At 41.7% G+C, this 24316-nt stretch overlaps 2 protein-coding genes across 4 annotated transcripts; both read left to right on the top strand.

Annotated features, from left to right (window-relative positions):
- Nucleotides 1-1137: 1137 nt before the first annotated feature.
- CKAP2 (cytoskeleton associated protein 2) lies at nucleotides 1138-8447 on the top strand. 2 transcript variants are annotated; one of them, XM_035110718.2, is made up of 8 exons: nucleotides 1138-1200; nucleotides 2315-2373; nucleotides 3164-3990; nucleotides 4383-4596; nucleotides 5653-5820; nucleotides 6191-6257; nucleotides 7073-7421; nucleotides 7847-8447. In XM_035110718.2, exons 2-8 carry the CDS (start codon nucleotides 2362-2364, stop codon nucleotides 8091-8093), a joined length of 1884 nt encoding a protein of 627 aa, XP_034966609.1. In that variant the 5' UTR covers nucleotides 1138-1200; nucleotides 2315-2361; the 3' UTR covers nucleotides 8094-8447. The 2 variants fall into 2 exon arrangements, with proteins under 2 accessions (XP_034966609.1, XP_034966610.1); XM_035110719.2 differs by having other exon boundaries at nucleotides 1163-1308.
- Nucleotides 8448-12472: 4025 nt separating this feature from the next.
- On the top strand, nucleotides 12473-23847 carry NEK3 (NIMA related kinase 3). 2 transcript variants are annotated; one of them, XM_035110231.2, is made up of 14 exons: nucleotides 12473-12557; nucleotides 14384-14585; nucleotides 15530-15623; nucleotides 15791-15888; nucleotides 16339-16422; nucleotides 17254-17321; nucleotides 17437-17523; nucleotides 17627-17681; nucleotides 18363-18563; nucleotides 18999-19089; nucleotides 20367-20507; nucleotides 21030-21164; nucleotides 22295-22415; nucleotides 23509-23847. In XM_035110231.2, the coding sequence occupies exons 2-14, from the start codon at nucleotides 14469-14471 to the stop codon at nucleotides 23579-23581; spliced, it is 1365 nt and encodes a 454-aa protein (XP_034966122.2). In that variant the 5' UTR covers nucleotides 12473-12557; nucleotides 14384-14468; the 3' UTR covers nucleotides 23582-23847. The 2 variants fall into 2 exon arrangements, with proteins under 2 accessions (XP_034966122.2, XP_034966124.2); XM_035110233.2 differs by lacking the exon at nucleotides 12473-12557 and having other exon boundaries at nucleotides 14470-14585; nucleotides 15516-15623.
- Nucleotides 23848-24316: the final 469 nt, after the last annotated feature.

Raw genomic sequence — 24316 nt, 5'->3', positions numbered from 1 at the left:
ATGATGGGAATTGTAGTCCAAAAATCTGGAGGGCCAAAAGGTTGGGGATGCCTGCTCTTAATGATCCCAACTATTCCCCTCACCACCACCTTGTTCCTGTTGTAGATTTTCACTCAGCCCTTCTTCCTTGGAGGGGAGGGGGTGCCATTTTGTTCCTTGCCTCAGGATCTGCGACCTTTACCGTTGCCAGCCCAGCCATTTTGGACTTTACAGTGAAGCAAATTGCAACACCGCTCAGGACTGCAAGGACGCGATAGGAACCAACCCAGACCCTGCCATCGTCATCAGAGGCCCTTCTTTGTGAGCCTCCTCTGCGAGACGGCCAGAGGGTGGCAACACGAGAAAGGGCCTTTTCGGTGGTTGAATGCTCTGCTCAGGGAGGCTCGCCTGCCTCCTTCATTACATATTTTCAGGCCCAGAAAAAAAAAGTATTCGCAATCTCCCAACCCCTTGGCTAATTAAACAATCTATGGCCTATTAAACTGGGTGGGTGGCTTATGTTTGCTTTTGCTCTTGCTTTCAGAGACTGTATTTTTCCATTATGGTCCGCGTATACAAATGTGATAAATAACAGTAACACCCATCTCTTTGCCCACACCCAGTTCAAAGCAAAGCCTTTTATTGCCTCAAGTGACAAGATGATTCACTCCAAACATGAAGTTTGGGGGGGGGGGGTGCTGCTGCATCACAAACTACTACCTAAGTCAGATGAAGGGGAAGGGCAGCTCAAGAGACAATCCCATGCACAATTAATGCAATTAACACCAACATTTAAATTACACACAAATGCATATGTGCGCTCTTGGAAGGAACAATAAAAATAAATATTTCCCTCCATGCATCCAACCCTTCTTTCTTGGGAAATATTTGCAACGGACCGTTGAAAATTATTTGCCCTTCCCGTTCAAGCGCACTTTCCTCGTTTGAAGCAGAAACCGGCCTGGAGCAACAGCTCTCGCCCCATATATGGAATTGAGGGGCGGTGCTGTGGGCGGACTCGGACGTTCCCCAGCAGCCAAGAGCACCGCCTCTCCCCGCGCGTTCATTCTAATTGGACGATTTCAAGCTCTCGGGCCAATCGAGTTCCTGCAGACCGTCTCGCCTTGCGCGTTGATTTAAACCGAAGTTGTGAGCCGCCGGGAAGGAGAGTGGCGGTTGCATTGATGGCTGCGGTGAAGTCCGGTTGAGCTGCTCACGCAGGTGAGCGCGATAACGCAAACTTATTTAACAAACAACAACAACGATTTCCCCTAGCCACTCAGGGTAGGGGTGGTGATTTTGAATCTTCTGTGGTTCCTCCACGAGCAGGTAAAACAGAATTTTACCCCTTGGCCCGGGGTGATTCATTCAGGCAGACCGTTGTAGCTTGGGCGGGTGTTCCACGTATTATCATTATCATCATTACTTATTAAATCTTTATACCGCCCTTAATCCGTAGATCTCAGGGCTGTTCACAACATAAGGCTTCTTAATTCTCTCTTCGAAAACGCGTCGGTCTCCGGTGCTGTAACAGCCAGGATGTGGGGCTCAGACTTCCAAGCTGTTAGGATCTCCTTCGCTTGCAATGTCCCCATAGCCCCGACCAGCCTCTCTGCGAATAATCCTGCTTTCCCTCTTAATATCAGTTGGCAGAGGCTCAGTTCCCCTGCTCCTCCTGCTGGTTGTGTCCAGTGCTACTACTCAAAGTAGGTTCATAGAAATGGATGAACGCGATGCTTATGACAGGATAGTGTCCATGGTTTACAGCAGGGGTCTGCAACCTAAGGCAGTGTTTTTCAACCTTTTTTGGGCAAAGGCACACTTCTTTCATGAAACAAATCACGAGGCACACCACCATTAGAAAATGTTAAAAAATTTAACTCTGTGCCTATATTGAAAAACACTGACCTAAGGCCCGTGGCCTGATGCGGCCCAATCGCCTTCTCAATCTGGCCTGTGGACGGTCTGGGGATCAGCGTGTTTTTACATAAGTAGAATGTGCCCTTTTATTTAAAATGCATCTTTGGGTTATTTGTGGGGCCTGCTTGGTGTTTTTACATGAGTAGAATGTGTGCTGTTATTTAAAATACATCTATGGGTTATTTGTGGGGCATAGAAATTCGTTCATTTTTTCCCTTCAAAATATAGTCCGGCCCACCACATGGTCTGAGGGACAGTGGACCGGCCCATGGCTGAAAAAGGTTGCTGATCCCTGGGTTACAGCTGTGTGTGGGTGTGCAGGATAAGGCTTTATTTCCGTTGCATCAAAGCTTTGGGAATGCCCTATTGGAAAGCTATTCTGGTGCTCAACTCTTGTTTTTTGTTCTCCTAACAGTTTATCAAGCAAAAGCCGCAGGACAGTTTTACTGGTGAAGCAAAAAAATGGAAAGTCCTGTAAGTAAATGTCTCTTGTATTCATTCACTTGAATTTTGGGTTCAAGGTGGATTATACTAGTTTGCAGTTAAAGGGGAGAATGAGGAATCTGTTTCCAAAAAACATACAGCTAAATTTATTTATAAGCTGGGAGTGATCTACCCCTTGTCACTGCACATAGCTGTTGAGCTTTTTTGAGTGGGGGAGAGACCCTTGCACTAAATAGCTCACCTGACAGTCAGCAGGTGTCACTCATTCACGCACTTTGCCCCAAGATGCAGGGAAATAAGGCATTCAAAATAAAGTTGGTAGCAGCGAGGCACGTAGCGATTGATCAGTCACAAGATTGACCAGGAACACCTCACAATCAACCAGTTGGACATGCCTGGACTAGCCCATGTGAAAAATGAGCATAATATTTTAGCAGCAGTTCATTTGTTTTCAGCTTTATATTTTTGTTGTTTAAAAAATGCACTTAGACATTCCATTGTTGTGCCCATAACCTAGGTTTAAGGTGCAATTTAGCTCCTAGCTTTCATATCTGTTTCTAACTGGTGGAGAGAATAGACAGAATTAGATCTAGAGGTTGTCGTCTGGCATTTCTAATTACCAGCTACTATTATCCTTCTCTGGAGTATATTACACTATGTTAAGATAGGAAATAATGGTGTTGAAATAAGATTTCCCTTTTTAAGGAAAAAGTAAAGCAGATATGCTTATAACCATTTTGTTTTTCAAGTGGCTATGTGCACCACCTTCATGTTGCAAAATGTGGAGAAAAAGGTCTATAATGTTAATTTAATATTTCAGGAGAACAAAGAGAATGCAGTTGGACCTTCATGGACCCACATGGATGACATGTTGGAGGAAAACTTAGCTTCTCCAAAAACTCCTATCATATTGAAGCAGATTTCTATGGCTGAAAACTATAGCCCTCTGGCTAGTACAAAAACAAACTGTAGCCCCCTGGCAGTTGTTTTTGAAACAGCTAAAACGAAAAGCCAGCACATGTCCTTTAACCAGACCTCCTTACTCAAAAGAAATGGAAAAGAGAAAGTGCTGAAAACAGCTGCACCACCCATCTTCGTTCCACCCCTTTCAGAGAAGCGTGCTCTTGGCTCATATTGTGGTAGGATAGTAGAATCTAAAATAAACTCCTTCAGAAGAAAACCAGAACATGAAAATAGAAGGAACACTATGGCTGCTGTTCCTAAATCAGCAATGAGGACTCAATCCACAAGCAGCATTACAGACAAAAAGGATGATAGAGTCACCAGCACAGTTAATACTTCTAAGTCTGTTGCTATTGCCAAACCTGCAGCTATTCTCTCACTTCAAGCCAGACCTCCTGTGAAGGTGCCTGTTAGCCAGCCAAAGCCAATTCTGAACCGTGGGACAAAAACTATCAATAGAACACCAGTGAATAATGGGGCATCCCAAAGAAATCCTGATAGGAATGGGGAGCTCGTCAGTGCCAACAGATCTGTGCACAGAACAAAGAAAAATGCTCCAACGAAAACTAGACTTGGACCACATTTAACGAGACCTGTTTCTGAAGTTCGTGGTGCTGTCTCAGCTTTGAAATCAGACGACGGCGTCAGAAAACATAATCTAGCGAAATCTGCAAAAAGAATAAGGTAATAGAAAGGTGTGGGGATAACATTGGCTTACATCTCTGTAAATTTAGGATATGCACAAGTTATTTTGCTCAAAAATAAAACAAGCAAAATTCTTTTGAGGTCATCTTTTTAGGTGCAGGATACTGATAGTGTACACAGGTGGGGAACCTCTGGCCTGCAGGCCAAGCTTGGTCCACAGTGGGGTCCAATTTGGCATACCAGTCCATTTTCCTCAAATCAAACCTACCTGTTGTTTAATACTTGTTATTTACCCATGGTTAGGCATTTGAGCGTCATTGTATTGGGTCTGTTGCATGGCCATGGCCTATTCCTAATTACATTATGGGGCAAAGCAGAATGTTGATAACTTACTAATATAATAACTTACTAATATACTGACTTGTTTGTAGAACCCGACCAGCTGAACGGCCGCCATTGACAGGGCTAAAGAAGCTGCCACCTCCCATATCTGTAGATACTCTGCCTGAAAGAGAATCCTTTCATCAAACTATAAAAGAACCAGTTGAATCGTTCTGGTCTACCCTTCAAGAAGAAGATGAACAAGGACTACTAAGTGACAGCGTCAATAAGACCCTTGTGAAATGTCTGCACTTAATTGAGGAGGTGAGGCCTCTGTTAAGCCACAGTCATGAGGAAATAAGCTTCTGTGTATGTAAATGTCCAATACTTTCATTCAGCTCTATAAGACCATAAAATGCAACAACATGTTGGAGTTTTAAGGAAAAATCTGGTCGTTTTGGGAGACATTTTTAACAGATGATTTGTTATAGGTCGGTGGTAGAGCATCTGCTTTGCATGCAGAAGGGTCCTCTTAGGTTCAGTCATTCTCATATCCAGGTAGTGCTGAGAGAGACTGCCACTCTGAAATCCTAGAGTGCTGCTGTCAGTCACTGTAGAGACAATTCTGAGCTAGATGGGCCATAGGTTTGATTTAGTGTAAGGCAAGCTTCCTGTGTTTCTAGGTTCCTTAATGATAAAATCCTGCTGTTTGCCAGAACTTCTCCATTATATGTGGGACCAGATGAATTCATGCTGTAGAAAATAGTCACATTTTTACCCATGAGTTGCTTTTGTTTTCAGGTGATCACACAAATACGAGGCAGAATATAATCCAAACAGATGGCTCCTGAGGAAAAAATTCTGCTGCTAGATAGATATTTGCTTAGGAGATAAACCCTTCGCAGAACATGGGGAACAATTCATCAGCAGGTGTCCTAGGGGATAAAGATGCTGTTGGCTCCCCCTTGGAGGCCTAACTCACTTTCAATCTAAGATGAACAATAAGAGGAGTAACTGGTGGTCCACAGATTTGTTAGTCACTGGTAACAATCTCTAGTTCTGTTGCCTGGCCCTCAATCAGCACAAGCTGTATTGCAGAGGACAGTTCAAGAGTGCTTATTTAGGGTGGGTTGCAACAGAAAAGATCTTCCCCGAGTTCTGTGCTAGATACAGGGAGGCATGGGGTCTCTGCTGTACACTAGGCTTTGAAGACAAGGGTCTCTGAAAACTTATACCACAATAAATCTGCTAGTCTATAAAATGTGCTGCAAGAGTTCAGTGTTCACTGCAACAGATTAACCAGCTATGTCTGGAATTCATATTACATAACAACTTTTAAAAAGGAAACCAACATATCATCTATCATTTATCTATCTTCAGGGTTATCCAGGTGATGCAATACATTCCAATTTGGAAAAGCTGATCCAGTCTGTGCCAGATGTAAAGAAATTCGCCAAATATTGGGTATGCCAGATGCGTCTCGAACAGTTTCGCTCCACTGAAAAGGTCCTTGCTATCTATGAAAAGGCAATTCTGGCAGGAGCACACGTAAGAATTCTTAAATGTTGTGTAATATTTATTGTGTTAGCATTTATATTTAATTAGAATAATTTTTATGCATTCTGCAGATGAGGGTTTCTCTTCTAAAATTCCACGGTTGTGTCTTCTACCAAGTAAAAGCTTGTTTTTTATTAACTTTCATCCAATGAACTCAAGGTGGCGTACATACTGTAGTATTTTATCCTCACAACAACTCTGAAGTAGATAGCTCCAAAGTCACCTAGTGAACTTCATGGCCAAGTGGGAATTTAGTATTGAGTCTTCCCAGTCTTAGTCCAACGCTAACTGCTACAGCACACTGGCTAATTACAATTGACTTGGGCATTATCTAGTACTAACAAAATCACATTTCTTTCAGCCTAAGGATGAGTTACGCCGTACATTAGCAGATGTTATGAAGAAAACAAAAACCATACCTGCATCTGGTAAGATTAACTATTTTTAATTTAAGCTGGTCACACTTCCCAACTCCCAACCTGTTCCCCTTAAATTAATAGTTTAATAATAAAGCAGAAACTTTAACTGGAGATTATCTGCACCCACTGCAGCCAGACCTCGGTTTGCGACCGCAATTCGTTCCGGGGAGCTGGTCACTCCCCGAGTTCGTCGTAAACCGAGGGGCTCTTCTGTGCGTGCACAAAGCGCCGATAGAGTGCTTATGCGCGTGCTGCGCAGATCGCTTATGCGCATCCGCACACCGCGGAACCCGGATGTAAACAGTTCCGGGTCTGCGGCGGTTGCAAATGGAGGCGGTCGCAAACCGAGGTATGACTCTAATTTGAGTGCAATTATGAACATATAAACTTATTTTTCTCTTCTGCCTTTTGTTCCTTCAAGCATCTGTCTCCTAACTTTCTTAGCCATAACTCTGTTGCTATCGTTCCATATTCTAAAAGCTGAAATGTGTATTCGGTGAAGATCTTTCTGTCCTTGGTTTTCTATATTGTGAGTTTGCTTGTTGTATACATTTTAAAATTCTGGAAAGATGGACCCTTCTTCATCAGGTTTTATCAAGATACTTATTTTAAACATATAGTCTCAACTTGTTTGGAAATACAACCATTCATCCTATTTTTGTAACAAAAATGTGCTACAAATTCTACTTCATCCATGAATGTGATTTAACTATCAAAAGATATGGTACTAGTCTACATTGAGTAAGTTACCCCCTGAATTTTTTTTTTCCACAGGAAAAAGTTCTGGGTCACCTTGACTTATGACAGTGTATTTCTATTTTCAGAGGAATGTGTGGAAAAAGTAATCACTCTAAATCACGAGGCAGAAGTTCATTTAGATGAAGAGAAGATAGAAAATGCTTTAAAGGAATTAAACATCAATAACAAGATGGAGCCTGGTAATGAAGTGATTTCTCAAAGGGCAGAAGCTTGTTTGAAGTCTGAACAAGAGAGCATTGTAGTTGAAGAAAGGCAGCAAAATAAAGAAGAGAAGCCTACAGTTCTCAAAAAAGAAGAGCAGGATAGTGGCGAGGCAGAGGCAGAGAGAATACTAGAATTCCCAACTCCTGAAACTGACAAAGAGGCCTCCTACTTAATTAAGTATAACTTGTCAACTACTCCTTCCTTGAAAAGGTAAGCTGCCTCTTCAGGTTTACATTCTCTATCTGGTGTCTAATGGGGATGGGGATATTTGATACCTTTGTTCAATCTCAAGCTGAATAGAGAACTCGGTCAGTATTTGGGGATGGTGATTCTGTCCAGGTATGGCTTATATATTCATTTATTTTGCAAGCCTTTCAAAGGATAGCAAAATAAAACTGAGAAGAAAGATCATTCCAATGAACCACAACAAGTCCTAATCTTCTCACCCAGTTCTCTGTCATAGCAGACCTAGAGCATCTAACATTGTTGGGCTGCCGATTTGAGATCAGTGCTGTAGAGAGAAAAAGTAATATTCAGTGTCAAACTTACGTCTTCTTGCATTACAACAAGTTGTAATCTTGCAAATATTTTGTATTTATGGCCTAACTCTTTTCCCTCCCTCATTGATCTCCAAGCACAAATAAAAAAATGCAGGGTGACAGTAACCATCCTGCAATCAAGGATCTGAAATTTCTAACTCCTGTGAGACGTTCTTGCCGCATACAAAAGAAGCAGTGTCAGTTGCCAGATATGTTGAAAGGCCACGACCCTTGTGTTTCTTCACTTGAACAACTTGAAGAATTGGGAGTTGAAGGCATTGGTTTCATCTACAGACACAACAGTGCACTGCACAAAGTGTGTACCCAACAAGGGCAAGAGTGATATGGCACAATTTTAAGGTTTCTTTGAAATGATCAGAAACTGCACAAGTTTATGTATTAGAGGTATTGTAAAATAAATAGAGCACTGTTTTTGTCTCATTTATTTGTTTGGGGGCAGTATTAATATACCATAAACATATGGTTACTGTTTTATATAGTCAATTTTTCCAATCCATGTATGCTGTAAATGTGCTAGTCTTTAGCAATAAAATAATAAAGAACTGACAGGGGGGTGAGTAACAACACAAGGAGCATTGGTTTTGATGCAACTAATAATAGCTGTATTGAATAGAAAAGGGTCTTCCTAGTCTGCAGTCATTGGTTTATAAGGTGTGGTATATTTTAACAATGAGTAATGTTTTATTGTGTGTATATTTTCCATTTTCAAATAAAAGAAACATCTCTGAATCATGCTCCAGTACAGACATAATGCTCCCATTCCTAGCCATGGTTAAGAAATGTGGAGCAGGCCATGATATGGCACACTCACAACTTCCAATGGGCTTAACCCAACGTTTAAGGGTTATTTCTACTCTGGCCTTAACACTAATTCAATTCTAGCAGTAACTACAGTGGTAGTTTAATGCGTTCCGAATGCACATTCATAAGTCGAAAAAAGTCAAATCCCATAGGAATGCATTTGGAGGAAAAAAATCGTAATGGCGGACGGAGCTCCGTTCGTAAGTAGAAACATTTATAAGAGTTATTCGTAAGTAGAGGTACCACTGTACTAACGTTACTTTTCAATACTAGCTGTACCCAGCCACATGTTGCTGTGGGCGGGATTATGGCCCTATTGCTACACAGTCGCGTCTGTTTCTTTGAAGTCCACTGGAGGGCGCTATGTTTTTTTTTTTTAGACAAGTTCATGTTTTTACCTGTCACAGGTATTACATCTTTCCAATCAAAGTGCATGGAAACACTTGCATATTCCCATGTGACGTTGTGGTCGCATTTAAACGGAATCAGTCAAGCGGTTTCAGAGAAAAGAGGACTTTTACAAACATGGACCTTCTACATTTTTATTCTACATTTTTATATATAGATAGAAGATAGCACAATTTTTTTCACATATATAGGCATTGCACGAGCAGATGTCCCAGCCTTTCTCTGTAACTGCTGAACTGTAATGTGACAAATTTGGCCACAACGTTCCATGCCCATCGGAGGAATCTGGCATAATTTCCCCCCCAAAAAGCCACACCTTTCACACCTAAAATAATGATTAAACACAAAAAAGTGGTGCCCAAATTAGAAGTCACTACCAGAAGCTCTGAAGACTCCAGCAGCATCCAATAGAAAGGCAGATCACTCGCTGCTGCCTCCAAAGCTGCACTGCCAGATGACATCACAAAATTCCACAGCAACCAACTGAAAACTCCTTTTGCAGCAACAAGGCCCAGCTTTTTCAATAGGCCGCAGCATTGCCAAGGAGGAGAAAACAAACAGAATAGGGCTTTTCACAACAGCCAATAATAACAATTTCGCAGAAGCGATTTTCAGTGTCTGGACATGTGCAGACGCGATTTCCGGCGCCGCTCAGTGAGTCCCCACACCACACTGCGCCGGTTTAGCACAGCACGCGGGGACTTGCCAAGCGGGTGGCTCAGTTCGTAGAACGTTGCCTACCTATGAGCTAGACAGACCAATAGCCTGACTTGGTGTAAGGCAACTTCCTATGTTCCGTCCTGGGAGTTGGAGGAGAAAGTGGTGTCACTTTGCATTTCTTATTGCAGAAAGTGTTGATCCCATTCTAATTAATTCAAGAAGGTTCATGATGTTTGGGTTGTTCCTTGAGAGAAGCTGAGTTATAAGAATTTTTAGGTCTTATATATACATAATAAATGTTCATAAATGTACTAAGTAAACACATAAATATATAAACCACATGTCCAAAACCCACAAGAAAAGTCCTAAAGCCTTTTTGACCCTTTCAGTCACCTCAAATATTTCTCTACAAGGTAGAAGGAAATGCAGAAACCTCCCCATTGTCTCTGTCCTCACAAATCCTGCCTTAAGGGCACATTTAATGTGTGAATACTGTGAGCCTGTGACCCGGGCTCAGGAATTAAGTATTATCATTACAAAAGAATGGCCAGGCTCCCCAGGTAATTCAGTCAAGTGACCATTAACAGGTAACCTGGCAGACGGTAAAAACAAGGCACTCAGATTTATGTTGTAGACCACCTTTTCTGTGACATAGGTATGATGTTTCTGGGGGTGGTCTTGGACTCCAGGGTGGGAAATTTAAAATGTCTATATAAGGGCTTGCATGCATGGCTTGGGGTCCTCCTCATCCTGCATTTGGGGGAGCACCCTGTTGCAACAATTAATAAAGATCCGGCTTACTAGCTGCTTTGCTTCTCAATATTCTCTGGTTGGTCTCTGTTATTTTCTCCTACCGATAGAGAACCTACAAAAGGACTTTATATGGGCTGTTGGGTACCCCATAAGGGAAAAGGAGCAGGGTTTTTTTTTACTTATACCAATTGGGTTATTCCTTCAGAGAAGCTGAGTACAGCTGGTTTAAACTGGTTCTGTTATCTCTTTCTGTCAAGGTCATGGTGGACTATAAAAGTAGTGCCAGAAGGAGCCTGTTTTTCACTTTCTCTTTCTCTCTTCTTTCTGGTGTGGTGTTCTATACACAGTATGCTTAGTGTTAAGGTTTAGAGGACTTATAAGTTATCGTAAGTTTAAGTCTGCTGCAACTGGATTTCTTATGGACAGTGCCAAATCCTGAATGTATTGGATTTGTGACCATTATGCTCATTTGTCTTCAGTAGCAGTAAAGCTCTGCTGGATGAAATACAATGGCCTCTGGTCTATTTTGGGGGAATCCTGCGACGTGTTTAAGTTTTTACTCTGCTAACTATACCTTGGAATCTGTTCCAGATCAATACTGAGTAGGCCGCAGGGGTAGGCAACCTAAGGCTCGTGGGCCGGATGTGGCCCAATAGCCTCAATCCGGCCTGCAGATGGTCTGGGAATCAGCGTGTTTTTACTTGAGTAGAATGTGCCCTTCTATTCAAAATGCATCTCTGGGTTATTTGTGGGGCCTGCCTGGTTTTTTTTTATGAGTACAATGTGTGATTTTATTTAAAATGCATCTCTGGGTTATTTGTGGGGCATAGGAATTCGTTCATTTTTTTCTTCAAAATATAGCCCGGCCCACCACATGGTCTGAGGGACAGTGGACCGGCCCACAGCTGAAAAAGGTTGCTGACCCCTGGAGTAGAGTTTCAATGAAATGTGGCAGACAAAAGGCAGAAGGAAGGCAAGGTCTAGGGCAGTGATGGCAAACCTATGACGCGTGTGTCAGACGTGACACGCAGAGCCCTCACTGCTGGCACACAGCCCTTTCGCGCTGTTGTTGTTGTCCGTCCTCCCCCCCCCAATTTGTTCTCTTGCTCCTCACTACAGCTTGTCTCCTTGTCTCCACTGTCAAACTGTCAAAACCCCGGATCCCTTTTTGTTGTTGTTGCTGGTAGCCAGAGATTTGTTTTTAACCCTTTCTGTGTTCTTTCTTTCTGGCGCTTTGGCAGACGATGATTGGTGTAACAGTGTTCGTTTTTTAACCCGTTCTGTGCTGGGTTTTTTGGCGCTTTGGCAGACTCTGTCAATGCTGCGTGTTAGTTCCAGCGAAGGTATTATTCGTCATTTATTTCTGTTCTCTTTCCCCCCCAAAAAAGCGCAGCAGCTTTGAGGCACCCCCCCCAAAGAAAAGCAACTTTTGCACCCCCAAAAAACCTCCAAAACTTTGGTCAGCAGCACCCGAGTTATGCTCGTTTTTTTGCGAATTTTGACACACCAAGCTCAAAAGGTTGCCCATCACTCGTCTAGACAGGGTCGGATTTAGGTTTGATGAGGCCCTAAGCTACTGAAGGTAATGGGGCCTTTTATATGTCCAGCTGTCCTTTGTCAACAACCAATTGTGGCCGTTTTGTGTTGAAAATATGCTGCTATATGGTAATTTAAGGACCTAAAGCCATTTGCACATAACAAAATATGTATTTTATCAAAGCAATTGTTGAAAAGTCCATGCAGAATGTAGGAACTCTATACAGTATATAGAAATGAGCAAATGTGATATTTAAAATATTTTAGGGAGCAGGCAGGGGCCCATGACTTACATCATCGGAGCCTACACAACACAAAACACTGTTGATGTATGTAGGTTTTATTTTATTTGTTTTTTATCTTTTATTTTGGAAATGTACATTCAGGTTTTTTTTCCTTTAAATGTTTTTTGGGGGTGCCCAAGAGAGTAGGGCCCTAAGCTATAGCTTGTTTAGCTTATATACTGCCTAGGGATTGCTGCGCCTGAAAAAAAAAGGAAAGGAAAAGCTCCGCCCGCCCTGCCCTTTGGCCAAGCCAAGCCGCGCCCTGCCGGAGGAGGGTGGGCGCGGGAGGACCTTCCTTCTCTTCGCAGCCCAAGCCGGGCGGGCAAAGGGCTTGCAAAGTCCCGGTAGGTGAAGGCGCTCGCGGGGTCGTAGGCGCGAGGAGCCTTGTTGCAACGCCTCCGGATGCAAAAACCCACATTTTCCCCGACTCCCGAGGAGGGAGCGCGGCGTTGTTTGGCTCGCTCCTCTCCCTCTGCAAAGCGGATGATGGAAGTTTCTCCTCCTTTGTCCGCGCCGCTCTTTGCTTTTCTCCTTCCCCAAAGCGGAACAGGACGCTGGCCAGACTCAGCCCAGCCCAGCAACAAAGCCGTTGCATGAGATCCGTTCCGGAGGGCTGTGAGAGTATTTTATTTTTTTAAAAGAGTCGTGTCTTGTGCGCAACGCGCGAACAGACGGACACGCGGAACATTGTTTTTACACGGGAGGCGCCAAAGGGCGGCGACAAGCCCTTCCACCCAAATACTGTAGTCCCCTTTCCCCAATCCTCACATATACAGTACATTCTTTTCTTTCGGAAATCTAATATATAGGACAAGACTTGTGATCTTTTAGAGATTTTTTTTAGTTTAAAACATTCACACATATTTGCAGGGCCGAAACTCCGCTTTCTGCCACCAGGGTCACACACACACGCGCGCGCGCGCGCGCGCGCGCACACACACACACACACACAGCGTGTTAGCATATACATACAAACACAAATACTCAGCTCAACACATTTATTCGTAAAGGGCATAAAAAGTAGGCGATATATTATTGGAACACAAAGGAATCCAAAGAAGTATGATGACTGTATGAACAAAGGGGAAATGAGCATCCCTTCTAGTAAAAGCAACTGGTTTGTCTAAAGTAGAGCTTCCATGTGCATCAGTTGTCTATCTGAGGTCAGGTTTTGAATTGGATTTATTTGTTCACAGGATCATTAAAAGACTACATTTCCATAAGATCAGTCAAGACCCTCTGATTTCCTTTTTAAATGATTTTTTTTTGTCTGAGACTTTTTCCCACCCACCCTTTCTTGGTTCTGTGAAAACCCTTTCAGGGAGTTTTGATGTGTAACTTTACTCCTGAGTAAGCTTCAACAAGAGCTGCTTTCAATTTTATTTTTGTTTGATTGCTCATTTTAGGAAATGATAATTTTGTAGTCATTTTAGGTTCCATGTAAGGTGAAGAAATGTTTTCTGAGAGTCTAAAGTAGAAAGTGCCCTTCCATTAAAAATTCTAATGCAGCCGGACCAGCACTTGCTAGGAAAGTTCACACACCTCTTTCTTCCCTGGGTGTAGATCATGTAAAGTAAAATGAATCAACCTTAGCATTTAAACACATTCAGAGTTCAGATCACAGAAGCATAGAATTGTAGAGTTTGAAGGAACCCCAAGGGGGTTACGTTCCAAGGCATTGCACGTTTAAGTGACACCGCGTCTATTTGGAACACAATTGAAAAAGCGTGCAAACACCACAATTGCCTGCAAACCTCCTTGCTCAAACTCCCGCTCTCCACAGGCCTCAAAGGTTTTTGCAAGGGCTCCTGGGATTGCATTTGCAAAGGCTCCTGGGACTGCTAGACACTTTTCACTCCATTTTTGCCGTTTCCGTGCTCTTTTATGGCCATTATTGCCCCTTTTCATGCCATTCTGAGTTCACGGCAATGCAGGTGAGCATGGTTTGAATGCACGTAAATGGGGAGTTGCTTGTATACATATTTTAATGTATTTAATATTCACAAGGGTAATATTAATAATCAATAATATTAATATTCAACATGGTATTAATATTCAGCATGGGAGTTGGCAAGAAAGTTGAGCAGGGTTTCAACATCAGGAGCGATTGACTACTGTAGTTTCATAAAGGAATCAAGTCTAATATGTTTACTATTTTACTGCTTTCAAGGAGACGGTTCTGAAGAGGAAGGGGAAAGTGCAGTCTGTCAAAGATCTGTAGAGAAGCCTGCAAACAGTAAAGCAATTTGGTAACCATGGAGAAATACAGTGTGCTGGCGATACTTGGAGAAGGATCATTTGGGAGAGTTCTTTTGGTCTGTTATAAAAACAAAAATCAGAAATATGCAATGAAGGAAATAAGGCTTCCTAAGGTAACTTTTATCCAAATGCTATCAGAACCTGTTTTGTTTTTTAAAAAAATATTCTTAGCTTGTGCTAAAGAGGTGAAAACATGGGAACTCTAACTGGATTTTCCACATGCCAGATAGGTAACATTCTGTCTCTGGAAGTGAGGAAAACCCCAATATAATATCCCTACAGGCCTAGTAAATTCTTAGAAAATACAAAATAGTATTTAATGTAAACTGTCTGCACTATATTTAACATATACTGATCCAGCTGCAGTTAGCCGTGGTTTTGACTGCAATACGGTAAATGCTGACAGCACAATCTCAACCATATCTATTCAGAAGTCAGTCCTGTTGAATTCAGTGGGGCTAACTCACAGGTGTCAGGTTAGGATTGCAGTCAGGTTAGGATTGCAGCCTTATCTCATCAATGTGCCATTTGTTTCAGGTTAGTTGTGCTGTTGTTTCAGTTACGGCTAACTTTAGCTGGATTGGGGCCACAATTCAAAGATCAGCAGGACCTTTATTTTGTGGAAGGTTTTTGGGTTATTGGACTATATTGTAGAGATTATATATTTTGCCTTTAAATCGCTTGCCCATTTAATTAGTGCGTATTGTAACCTCCTTTCTACACTTTAAAAACTATTTTAATATAAATTATTAAATTATTTCAGTTGTACCCATTTCCACCGTGCAGGAATATTTATGGTACACAATTTCTCTTAAGTCTCTTACTCCAGCAGACTAAACCTAACTGTTATATCTCCTACAATAACCACTTGGGTTGAAGCTGTTACAGATCTCTAATTGGAAATATTTCCATGGTCAGAGAGCTCAGCAGTGCTGGCCTATGATTAAACATTAAAAGAAATTGTAGTCTGATGAATGTTTTCTAGATATCTTAATTTGTTCCTTCATTATTGCAATAACTATATATTTTTATTTACTAACTAGCAATATATTTGTAGTCTGTCTTTGGTGCAGAGAAGTCCTGGAATGAATCTATTTTATTAGCTAAAATGAAGCATCCAAATATTGTCGCCTATTTGGAATCGTTTGAAGGTAAATATGGATGTTTAAAAACAGTTTTTTAGTATTACTAATTTTGCAGAACTAGACCTTTCTTTGTACCTGTCCTATTGGCGCTGCCTTAAAAAAAATAGCATAATAGTAATATATTTTGCATAATGGTATCTCTACTAATAAATCTTAAATTCTCTGTACATTAGCTGATGGACATCTTTACATAGTGATGGAATATTGTGACGATGGAGATCTATTGCAAAAGATTAAACTTCAGAAAGGAAAGTTGTTTCCTGAAGATACGGTAAGAATACAATACATCGGGTTATAACTGAGCACCATTTGGATATATTCATTTTCTGCCCTGGTTTAGGCTTCTAATGAGCTTCTGCACCCTGGCGTAGAATTGGAATTAGATCTACAGTTCAGCCTGGATCAAAAAACAATGGCATTCTCTCATACTTGCAGCAGCCTTGCCAAACAGGTTCGCCATCGCTGATCTCGTTAGTTGGTTAGTTAAACTTAATATGCTGCTTTTCCATGTTAGACGTTATTCCATATGCCAAAAGAGAAGTGAATTTTTTAAAAGTATGAGATAGAGATGCATAGTTTTAGAACAGAGAAACAAAATAATTAAGAATTTTTCTTGCCCAGCTTCTATAGTCCTTGCTCTAATATTTGTCCTCTAGTTTCCTTTGTCTTATTCACGATTGTGCAAGCCCATGTGTCATTTCATTTTCTTCTCTCCCCACAGATACTTAATTGGTTTGCACAGATATGCCTGGGTCTGAAATACATTCATGACAAGCGTGTATTGCACAGAGACATCAAATCAAAGGCAAGTGGAACCCACTTAATGACGGTTTTTAATATAAAATATTTTTATTAATAATAACATGAAACAACACAAACAACTATTAATGGGTATTGGTCACAGTCATGATGTGTATAAGGCAGAAAATAATAGCAGTATGTTAAATGAAATAGCCAAGCCAAACAGATGTATGAGTTACCGGCAGGGGAATAACTGTTATTAGAAAATTACCACCAGTCCTTTCATACTTAGAAATAAAAAAATCCTAAGGCTAGGTCTTTCGTAAAATTCGGTGGTTTTGTATTTCTTTACTTGTCGGCTTATAAATACTTCTATCTTGCCTTTCTTCATTAAGAAGGGCTTATCCCATGGCATTTGATGCCAAGAGAGTCCACGGCCAAATGGGTGCCATGTTGTGGATTCCATTTTATTGGGAATATAATTCTGTGAAGTAGGGTGCTCCTGCAGATGTGTACCTGATTTAATTAGAGAGATGACTTAACCCCACGTACGTCCTCCTCCAAGCTGTTGTTAGCCCTGGGAGAGAAGCTTCCATTGCAATCCTACATGGGGTCTACAAAATTGATGAAAACATTTAATAGGCGTGGTATTTATTCCATAAATAACAGCTAATTCTGTGTGTCAGCTTTTTTCTAATGCTGTTGGTGTTCGTTTGGCCTTTGCTCCTCAGGGACCGTAGAATCCCAACTAATCTTACAGCAGAGTGCTGATTCACTTCTGGTTTAATAATACAGACACTGGCATGGAGAGTGATAAGTCTCAGTCTCAGTCTCTCTCTCTCTCTGTCTCTCTCTCTGTGTGTAAATGAACTCTTTTTCCTATTTCGTAACGCAGAACATATTCCTCACACAAAATGGGAAAGTAAAACTGGGAGATTTTGGGTCTGCACTTCTTCTTTCCAGGCAAGTCCATATCATACTGAGGCTGGGAATTTTATAAAAATTTGTTGCTATCTGTTGTAGAAATGTTAGTCTCTTCCTAATATTACTTGTGTTTGTTTCTCTCTTTTTTGAGCAGCCCAGAGGCATATGCTTGTTCCTATGTGGGAACCCCTTATTATGTGCCTCCAGAAATTTGGGAAAACACACCCTACAACAATAAAAGGTAATAATTAATCAGAATTTCTAAGAGCGCTTATTTTAATATTGGGTGGTTCCCCCCCCCTCCTGCCTTAAGCTAATATCACTCTTCAAACCTGTCTTTCCAGTGATATATGGTCGCTGGGATGCATTCTATATGAGCTGTGCACTCTTAAACATCCAGTAAGTACCTTTCCTTATGTTGTATTACTTCCAGGAACTGATTCAAGGTCAGTTTCTAAAAAGGCAATGTGAGAATTGACCCTTCCCTTAAATCTTCACAAATACTTTTGTGGCTTGATGTAATTGCACGCATGCCGTTAATATTGTAGGGACTATTTATGATATGCTGCAAATAGAGTTTTTTTTGGGGGGGGGGGCATTTACAGTGCAATCCTATCCGTATGTATTCAGACTGTGATCAATAGAGCGTACAATATGTGTTTTTAGGAGTGCTGTAATGGTGTAAGTAATAGTCTTGTATTCAGCTCTGCTGAGTGCTCTCACCACTGTGATGGCTTCTCTGTCGCAGGCTGTTCTCCTAAAAAGGGGTGGGGGTGCGGGAATGCCAGTCTTAGGGCTGGTATTAATGTCAAAAAATAAAAAAATAAAATGATATTTATTGCTGTTCCAAAATACAATGCACAGCTCCCCTAACAGCAGACTCAAAGAATGCTATTTCTGAAGATTTGTAGACTGGTCAGTTTACGTAGAATGTAGCGCCAGGTCTTTTGCATGCATTTGTATGAAGATTATGATTAATTTGTATACGGCAGCTAGATCTATGAGGCATTTTAGTACAGTAAATATTTAATGCAAGTTAAATCATCTGCTCTCCCCCCCCCCCATATCTGTTCAATTTAGTTTCAGGCCAATAGTTGGAAACATCTTATCCTTAAGATATGTAAAGGATACTACAATCCACTTCCACCTCATTATACTTACGAACTTCAGTATTTGATAAAACAAATGTTTAAAAAGAATCCCAAGAACCGTCCATCAGCTACCACAATTCTTGCAAGAAGCTGTCTGGCAAAGTGTATTAGAAATCTTGCTTCAGCAGAGGTACTACTTCGACTTTAGAAAACTGAGCATACATTTTTATAGACAGAAAATTATCTTTTAGTATTATGGTTTCAATGAGATTATTATTTAATTATGTGTGTGTGTGTGTGTGTACATAAATATGGATTGTTTTTTATTTTAATGCATTCACCATATAAGTGGAGGATTGACGTTGTTCCCAAGTGATTATCTTTGGGCTCTCCTTTTCGAATGATCACTGTGGCATACACCACATTTTCCATTACTTTTTAAGTTAATTACACCAAGGAGTTTGGACTTTTTGTCAGAAACTAGGATTCTCTTTCGTAGCATGAAATACAATTGTGGAGCAGTTGTTCACAAGTATGCTAAGATATTTGTTCACTTCAGATAGCAAAATAAAGATACCTAGTGCATTTTGTTCAATTATGAATATTATTCTTCAACCCTTTAAAGGAGCAAGCAAAACATGCAAGGAGCAAGAGTTATGATTCAGAATCAGAGGCCATTGCCAAGGGTTTCTGTGAAATTGGATTGCAGAAAGCAGGTGAGGATAAATAAACAACCATGAAATTCTAAAGTGATCTATTAACTAACATTTGAGTTAAATTCTGACATGGTTATCATGGGGCTTACGTGTTTCTCATATTTTAAGTCATCCCTACAAAATAAGCCATGGCAGGATTTTCCTGAGTTGAAGAAATATAAGACATACCCCAAAAATAAGCCGTAGTGGTGGGAGCAGGTCTGGATGGCGCCATGGAAGAGGAAGATGCCTGTAAGCGCCCGGAATCGGCTGCTGCTGCCCCTCCAAAATGTCCAGCAGCATGCACCGCGCCAAGCGCTGACCCGGCGGCGGGACGCAGCAAGAGCCGCAGCGCGCGCTGCTCCGAGCCCCGACCCGGCAGCGAGACCCGGCAAGAGCCTCAGCGCGCGCCGCGTGGAGCCCCGACCCGGCGGGACCCAGCAGCGTGCCCTGCTGAAGCGCCGACAACGCGCGCAGCAGCCGCCAGTTCCGGGCGCCGAGCCGCGACAGGAAGAGGAGGGACGCAGCGGGACGCAGCTACAACGACAAAAAACACCCGGCCGAGCCTTCATTGGCCGCCGCGGCTGCCACTCGCTGGTCCCTCCTCTTCCTGTCGCGCGCGCTGCAGGTCCCGCCGGTCCCGCTGCTGGGTTGGCGCTTGGCGCTGGCGCTGCGGGACGCAGCAAGAGCCGCAGCGCGCGCTGCTCCGAGCCGGAATCCGGCAAGAGCCTCAGCGCGCGCCGTGTGAAGCCCCGACCCGGCGGGACCCAGCAGCGTGCCCTGCTGAAGCGCCGACAACGCGCCCAGCAGCGCAGCAGCAGCCAGTTCCGGGCGCCGGACAGGGGAGGTACCATACTGTAATTTTTTAAAAAAATAATAAGACACCCCCCGGCTTATTTTCTTGAGAAAAAAAGATTATAAGACATGACTTATAATATGAGAAACACGGTACCTTAGTGGTCATAAATTACTTCTCTGAGACTACAATCCTATACATACTTCCCTGGGAGTAAGTTCCATTGAACGGAATGGGTCTTACTTTTGAGTAGACATGCAAAGAATTGTGCTGAGAATTTTGTGAGCAGTCTTGCCAGCAGTGCCAAATACAAGAAATATACTGCAGGGAAGACTGAATTTAAAGTATTATGATGTGTGTGTGTTTTTAATTTCCAAATAAAAATATACACTATAACTTTGGTCAGATGATACAATATCTGGAATCCTGTGTTAAGGAAATATATTGGGGGGGGGGACAACTGTAAACGCTCCTAATGGATTTTAATAAAACATTTCACTAGGGAAGGATGAGGCCTCCCTGGAAGCTGTTTTACAAAACCCTCACAGACAACAGTGGGAAAAGGGAAGATCCAGTAGTGTCATCAAAATTCTGGAAAATGCATCTTTACTTACTTCCAGTATTATAACCAAGGAGGATACAAGTAAGATAAGATTCAGTATATTTGTTTGCGTTATTTGCTGTTAGAAATAACAGTTGCTATTAAATATGGTATTCCTATCAAATTATTTCAGATTCTACCCCAAATAATCCCAAATTAGAGTCCATTTCTGCTTGCCTCATGAAACCATCTAATTAGTGCAGTGTTTAATTCCTCCTTGAGATTCTGTACCGATCAGTAGCAACTGTTTTAATTTTTCAATCGCGAGGAGCCAGGCACATCCAGCCTTCGTAGGCTAGCTCTCCATTTGCATGGCACCACTTGTGAGGTACTGTTTGCTGCAAGTCAGCCAACCTAAATCGCCATTAATGCCTGATGAAACTCTGACAGACCAATCAGTGAATTCCAGTTCAGTAATTTCACACACTTGCTGCCCTTTAAACCAGGGGTGGGCAGCCTGTGAGCTGCTCGGTGGTCTTTTCTCTAAATGGTTACTTTTATTTTTGGCAACTTGATGTGGGTTACTGTCCCAACATTGTCATGTCTTATTATTTGTGTGAAAAGGTGGTGACGTAAGAAGATATGATGAAAATGTCACACGAAAGCAGTGGACCAAGGAGCCTCCTGAAACCTTGATGAATATTCTTCGCAATGCTGATGTTAGCTTAGCTTTTAAAACATACACAATCTGCAAAGGAGGTAAATCATAATGGTGGCAGGGGTTAATTTGGGTTAATTTGCTGGTCAGGGCCCCAATCCATCGATCAAGGATGAGGAACCTTTTAGGCCTGGTGGACCGGATTGCTGTCTGTTCTCCCACTCCCACAGTTCAACTTCGACAGGTGGGCTGGACAAGCCACTTGTCAATTCACCTGGCATTATATGCCCTGCCCACCTGTCAGAGTCGCTTGTGTATCCTCTTCCCAAGTACCTGACAGCCAGCTGGTTGTTAGGCTCTTCAGAACCGCAGTATAGGGGGCTTTGCCTTAAGCTTAAAAAAAATTACAAGGCAAAATTAGACAAGATCAGTCTAGTGCCGGTGGCGAATAGGTCTATGAATGTAATGGTGAATATTTAAAAATAAAGGGTTGTATCCAATCACATAAAGACTTCTTGTGTAAGGAATTTTACCTCTCTCTGCCTCCCTGGTAAAGGTAAAGGTAAAGGGACCCCTGACCCTTAAGTCCAGTCACAGACGACTCTGGGGTTGCAGCGCTCATCTCGCTTTACTGGCCGAGGGAGCCAGCGTTTGTCTGCAGACAGTTTTTATGGGTCATGTGGCCAGCATGACTAAGCCGCTTCTGGTGAAACCAGAGCAGTGCATGGAAATGCTGTTTACCTTCCTGCCACAGAGGTACCTATTTATCTACTTGCACTTTGACGTACTTTTGAACTGCTAGGTTGGCAGGAGCTGGGACCAAGCAACAGGAGCTCACCCCATTGCGGGGATTCGAACCACTGACCTTCTAATCGGCAATCCCTAGGCTCTGAGCTGGTATGCAAGGGGTGTGCAAGAAGAGATGGGGGACGGAAAGTTTCATTGCAAAAATCCTTGCACATATGGCACAACCTTTTGGATACAACCCAAAAGAAGAAATCTCGGATAATGGTTATAAAGAGGGGGAAAGCAACAGAGGTTTCTTTGTCATTGACGCAAGCTTTCACCTCTTAATGAGATAGACTTTTACATGAACAAAACAGGAAATGAAATGAAACAGGAAGTAATGATGGAGTAAAATACATTGTTCTTATATTGAACTTAATACTGAAGCTGTTTAATCATTGGGACAGGACTGATAATTCCTGTTTTCATTTTGCTGATTTTAAAGGCTCTAGTGACCTCCTGAGAGGACCACTTACTGAAGATATGAAAACATCTGATGAACCAGATGGTGAAACTATTATGGAGGATGCAGAGAGACTTGAACCTAGATCAGATGACGAGGACACGTATGTTCAAATACAATTTGAAAGCTTTATTCTTGGAGGTTTTTTTATATCTTGAAACAACAGCTCCAAAAGAAACATTCCTTATTTAAAACCCAACTATCTATAGTTTTGTGTCATTTTCTAACATCACTTGCTTTTGAAGTTGCAGCAGTGTTAAGAAGCACCATCTTGAGGAGTTTCTGCATGTGAAACTTTAGATCAGACATCCCCAAACTTCGGCCCTCCAGTTGTTTTGGATTACAATTCCCATCTTCCCCGACCACTGGTCCTGTTAGCTAGGGATCATGAGAGTTGTAGGCCAAAACATCTGGAGGGCTGCAGTTTGGGGATGCCTGTTTTAGATCCTGCCTTCTAATTGCAGTCTCCCTCTCCATTTGTTAAGTCACTTCTGGAACTTAGGGGATATTTTAGAATGAATTGTCAGTACAGGAAGCTATGGGTCATGTAAATCTACGGTATGTTTGTTACATGGCCACCGGTTCATGTAGTCTCTAGAATCCAAATATGCCAGTGGTGGAGAGAAGTGTCAGCCATTTGCAAGTTACGTTCTATGTCTAGAAACATATTGAAGAATATTCAGAACAGAATGATAAAGCTGATATGAGATACATGAGTGTTTTGTGAAGGAGGAACTAGGAATATTTAAGTGGAGGACATCATAGTAATTTCAAAAATCTAAAACACTGTGTTGAGGAAGAAAAAAAAACCCACCCAAGCCTCTCAAGTCCTTATTAAAGAAGTGCTGTGTACACCAAAGATAGATACTTCCTCTACAACTTCCATCATGGCCGATCTTTGTCCATGTTGGCTGGGACTGGCGGGATTTGGAGTCCATCTACATCAAGAGGGTCCTGGTATTCGTACTGAATTAAAACAGCTTAAGTTTGGATATCTAGAAAAATAACTTTGATTGGACAGCAGAACAGATTGTTCTGGAAAAATAGTAGAATCTACAGGACTGTTTTTATGGGTAGAATATCTTACGTGGACACTTGGAGTTCATTGCAGGAAAGTAGAGGCCCTTCCATTTCTTTAGTCCGATTATTTTTTAAAAACCATGTTAAAATTTGGCTCTTTTGCTTTCATTTTGTAGGGATTTCGAAGCAGATGATGATCCAGACTGGCTTTTTGAATTAAAAAGGATGACCAAAATGGAGAGTGAATAAATAATTGAATAATGGAGGAAGTGAAGAATTTGGTACCATCAGATAACCAAATGTCTTGATGCAAAAAATGTTGCTCAACAATTTGAAAGTTCTCCATTAGCATACTAGCTACAGTGATTCTGGATGAAATTCTTTGGACACCAGTGTACTGGCTAAGCTTTTGTATTTTGGAGTGGTAGAGAAGTATAGCACTTTCAGAATAAATGTGAACATTCATCTTCCTAAGGTGTTGTTTCCTATATAAAGGTGGGGTGGTTTTTTGTGTTTGTTTGTTACTGTGTTATGTAGTTTGTGTTTTTCTACTGTAAACCACCCTGTGATCTTTGGATGAAGGGTCCTATATAAATGTAATAAATAATCCAAATAGTAATTCAAATGCACAAGCTGGTAAAGGCAATTTTAGCCTTCTAGCTGAGTTAACCCTGTACATTTATAATGCCTTTCTTAAGGTGCCAAAAACACTGGGTGGTATTCAACCAAGTTTTACTCAAAGCGGACCTAGTAAAATTAAGGAACATGACTAAGTTAGGTCCGTTACTTTCAATGAAACAATTCTGCATAAAATTTAGTTGAACACAGAACACCATCTACTACAACCTGTTTACTAAGTTCTTGGGAAAGGCTCTATTGGAACTGAAATTTATTTGAGAACTAGACCAATGGAAGGATAAACACAACTTTCAAACTCCCTTTCTGTTCACAGGTACATGTGCCTAAACTTTTTTTTACTGTAAC

The sequence above is a fragment of the Zootoca vivipara genome, chromosome 3 (assembly GCF_963506605.1).
Source record: "Zootoca vivipara chromosome 3, rZooViv1.1, whole genome shotgun sequence".
Classification (NCBI taxonomy): Eukaryota; Metazoa; Chordata; class Lepidosauria; order Squamata; family Lacertidae; genus Zootoca; species Zootoca vivipara.
This window is presented reverse-complemented; position numbering and strand designations above follow the sequence as displayed.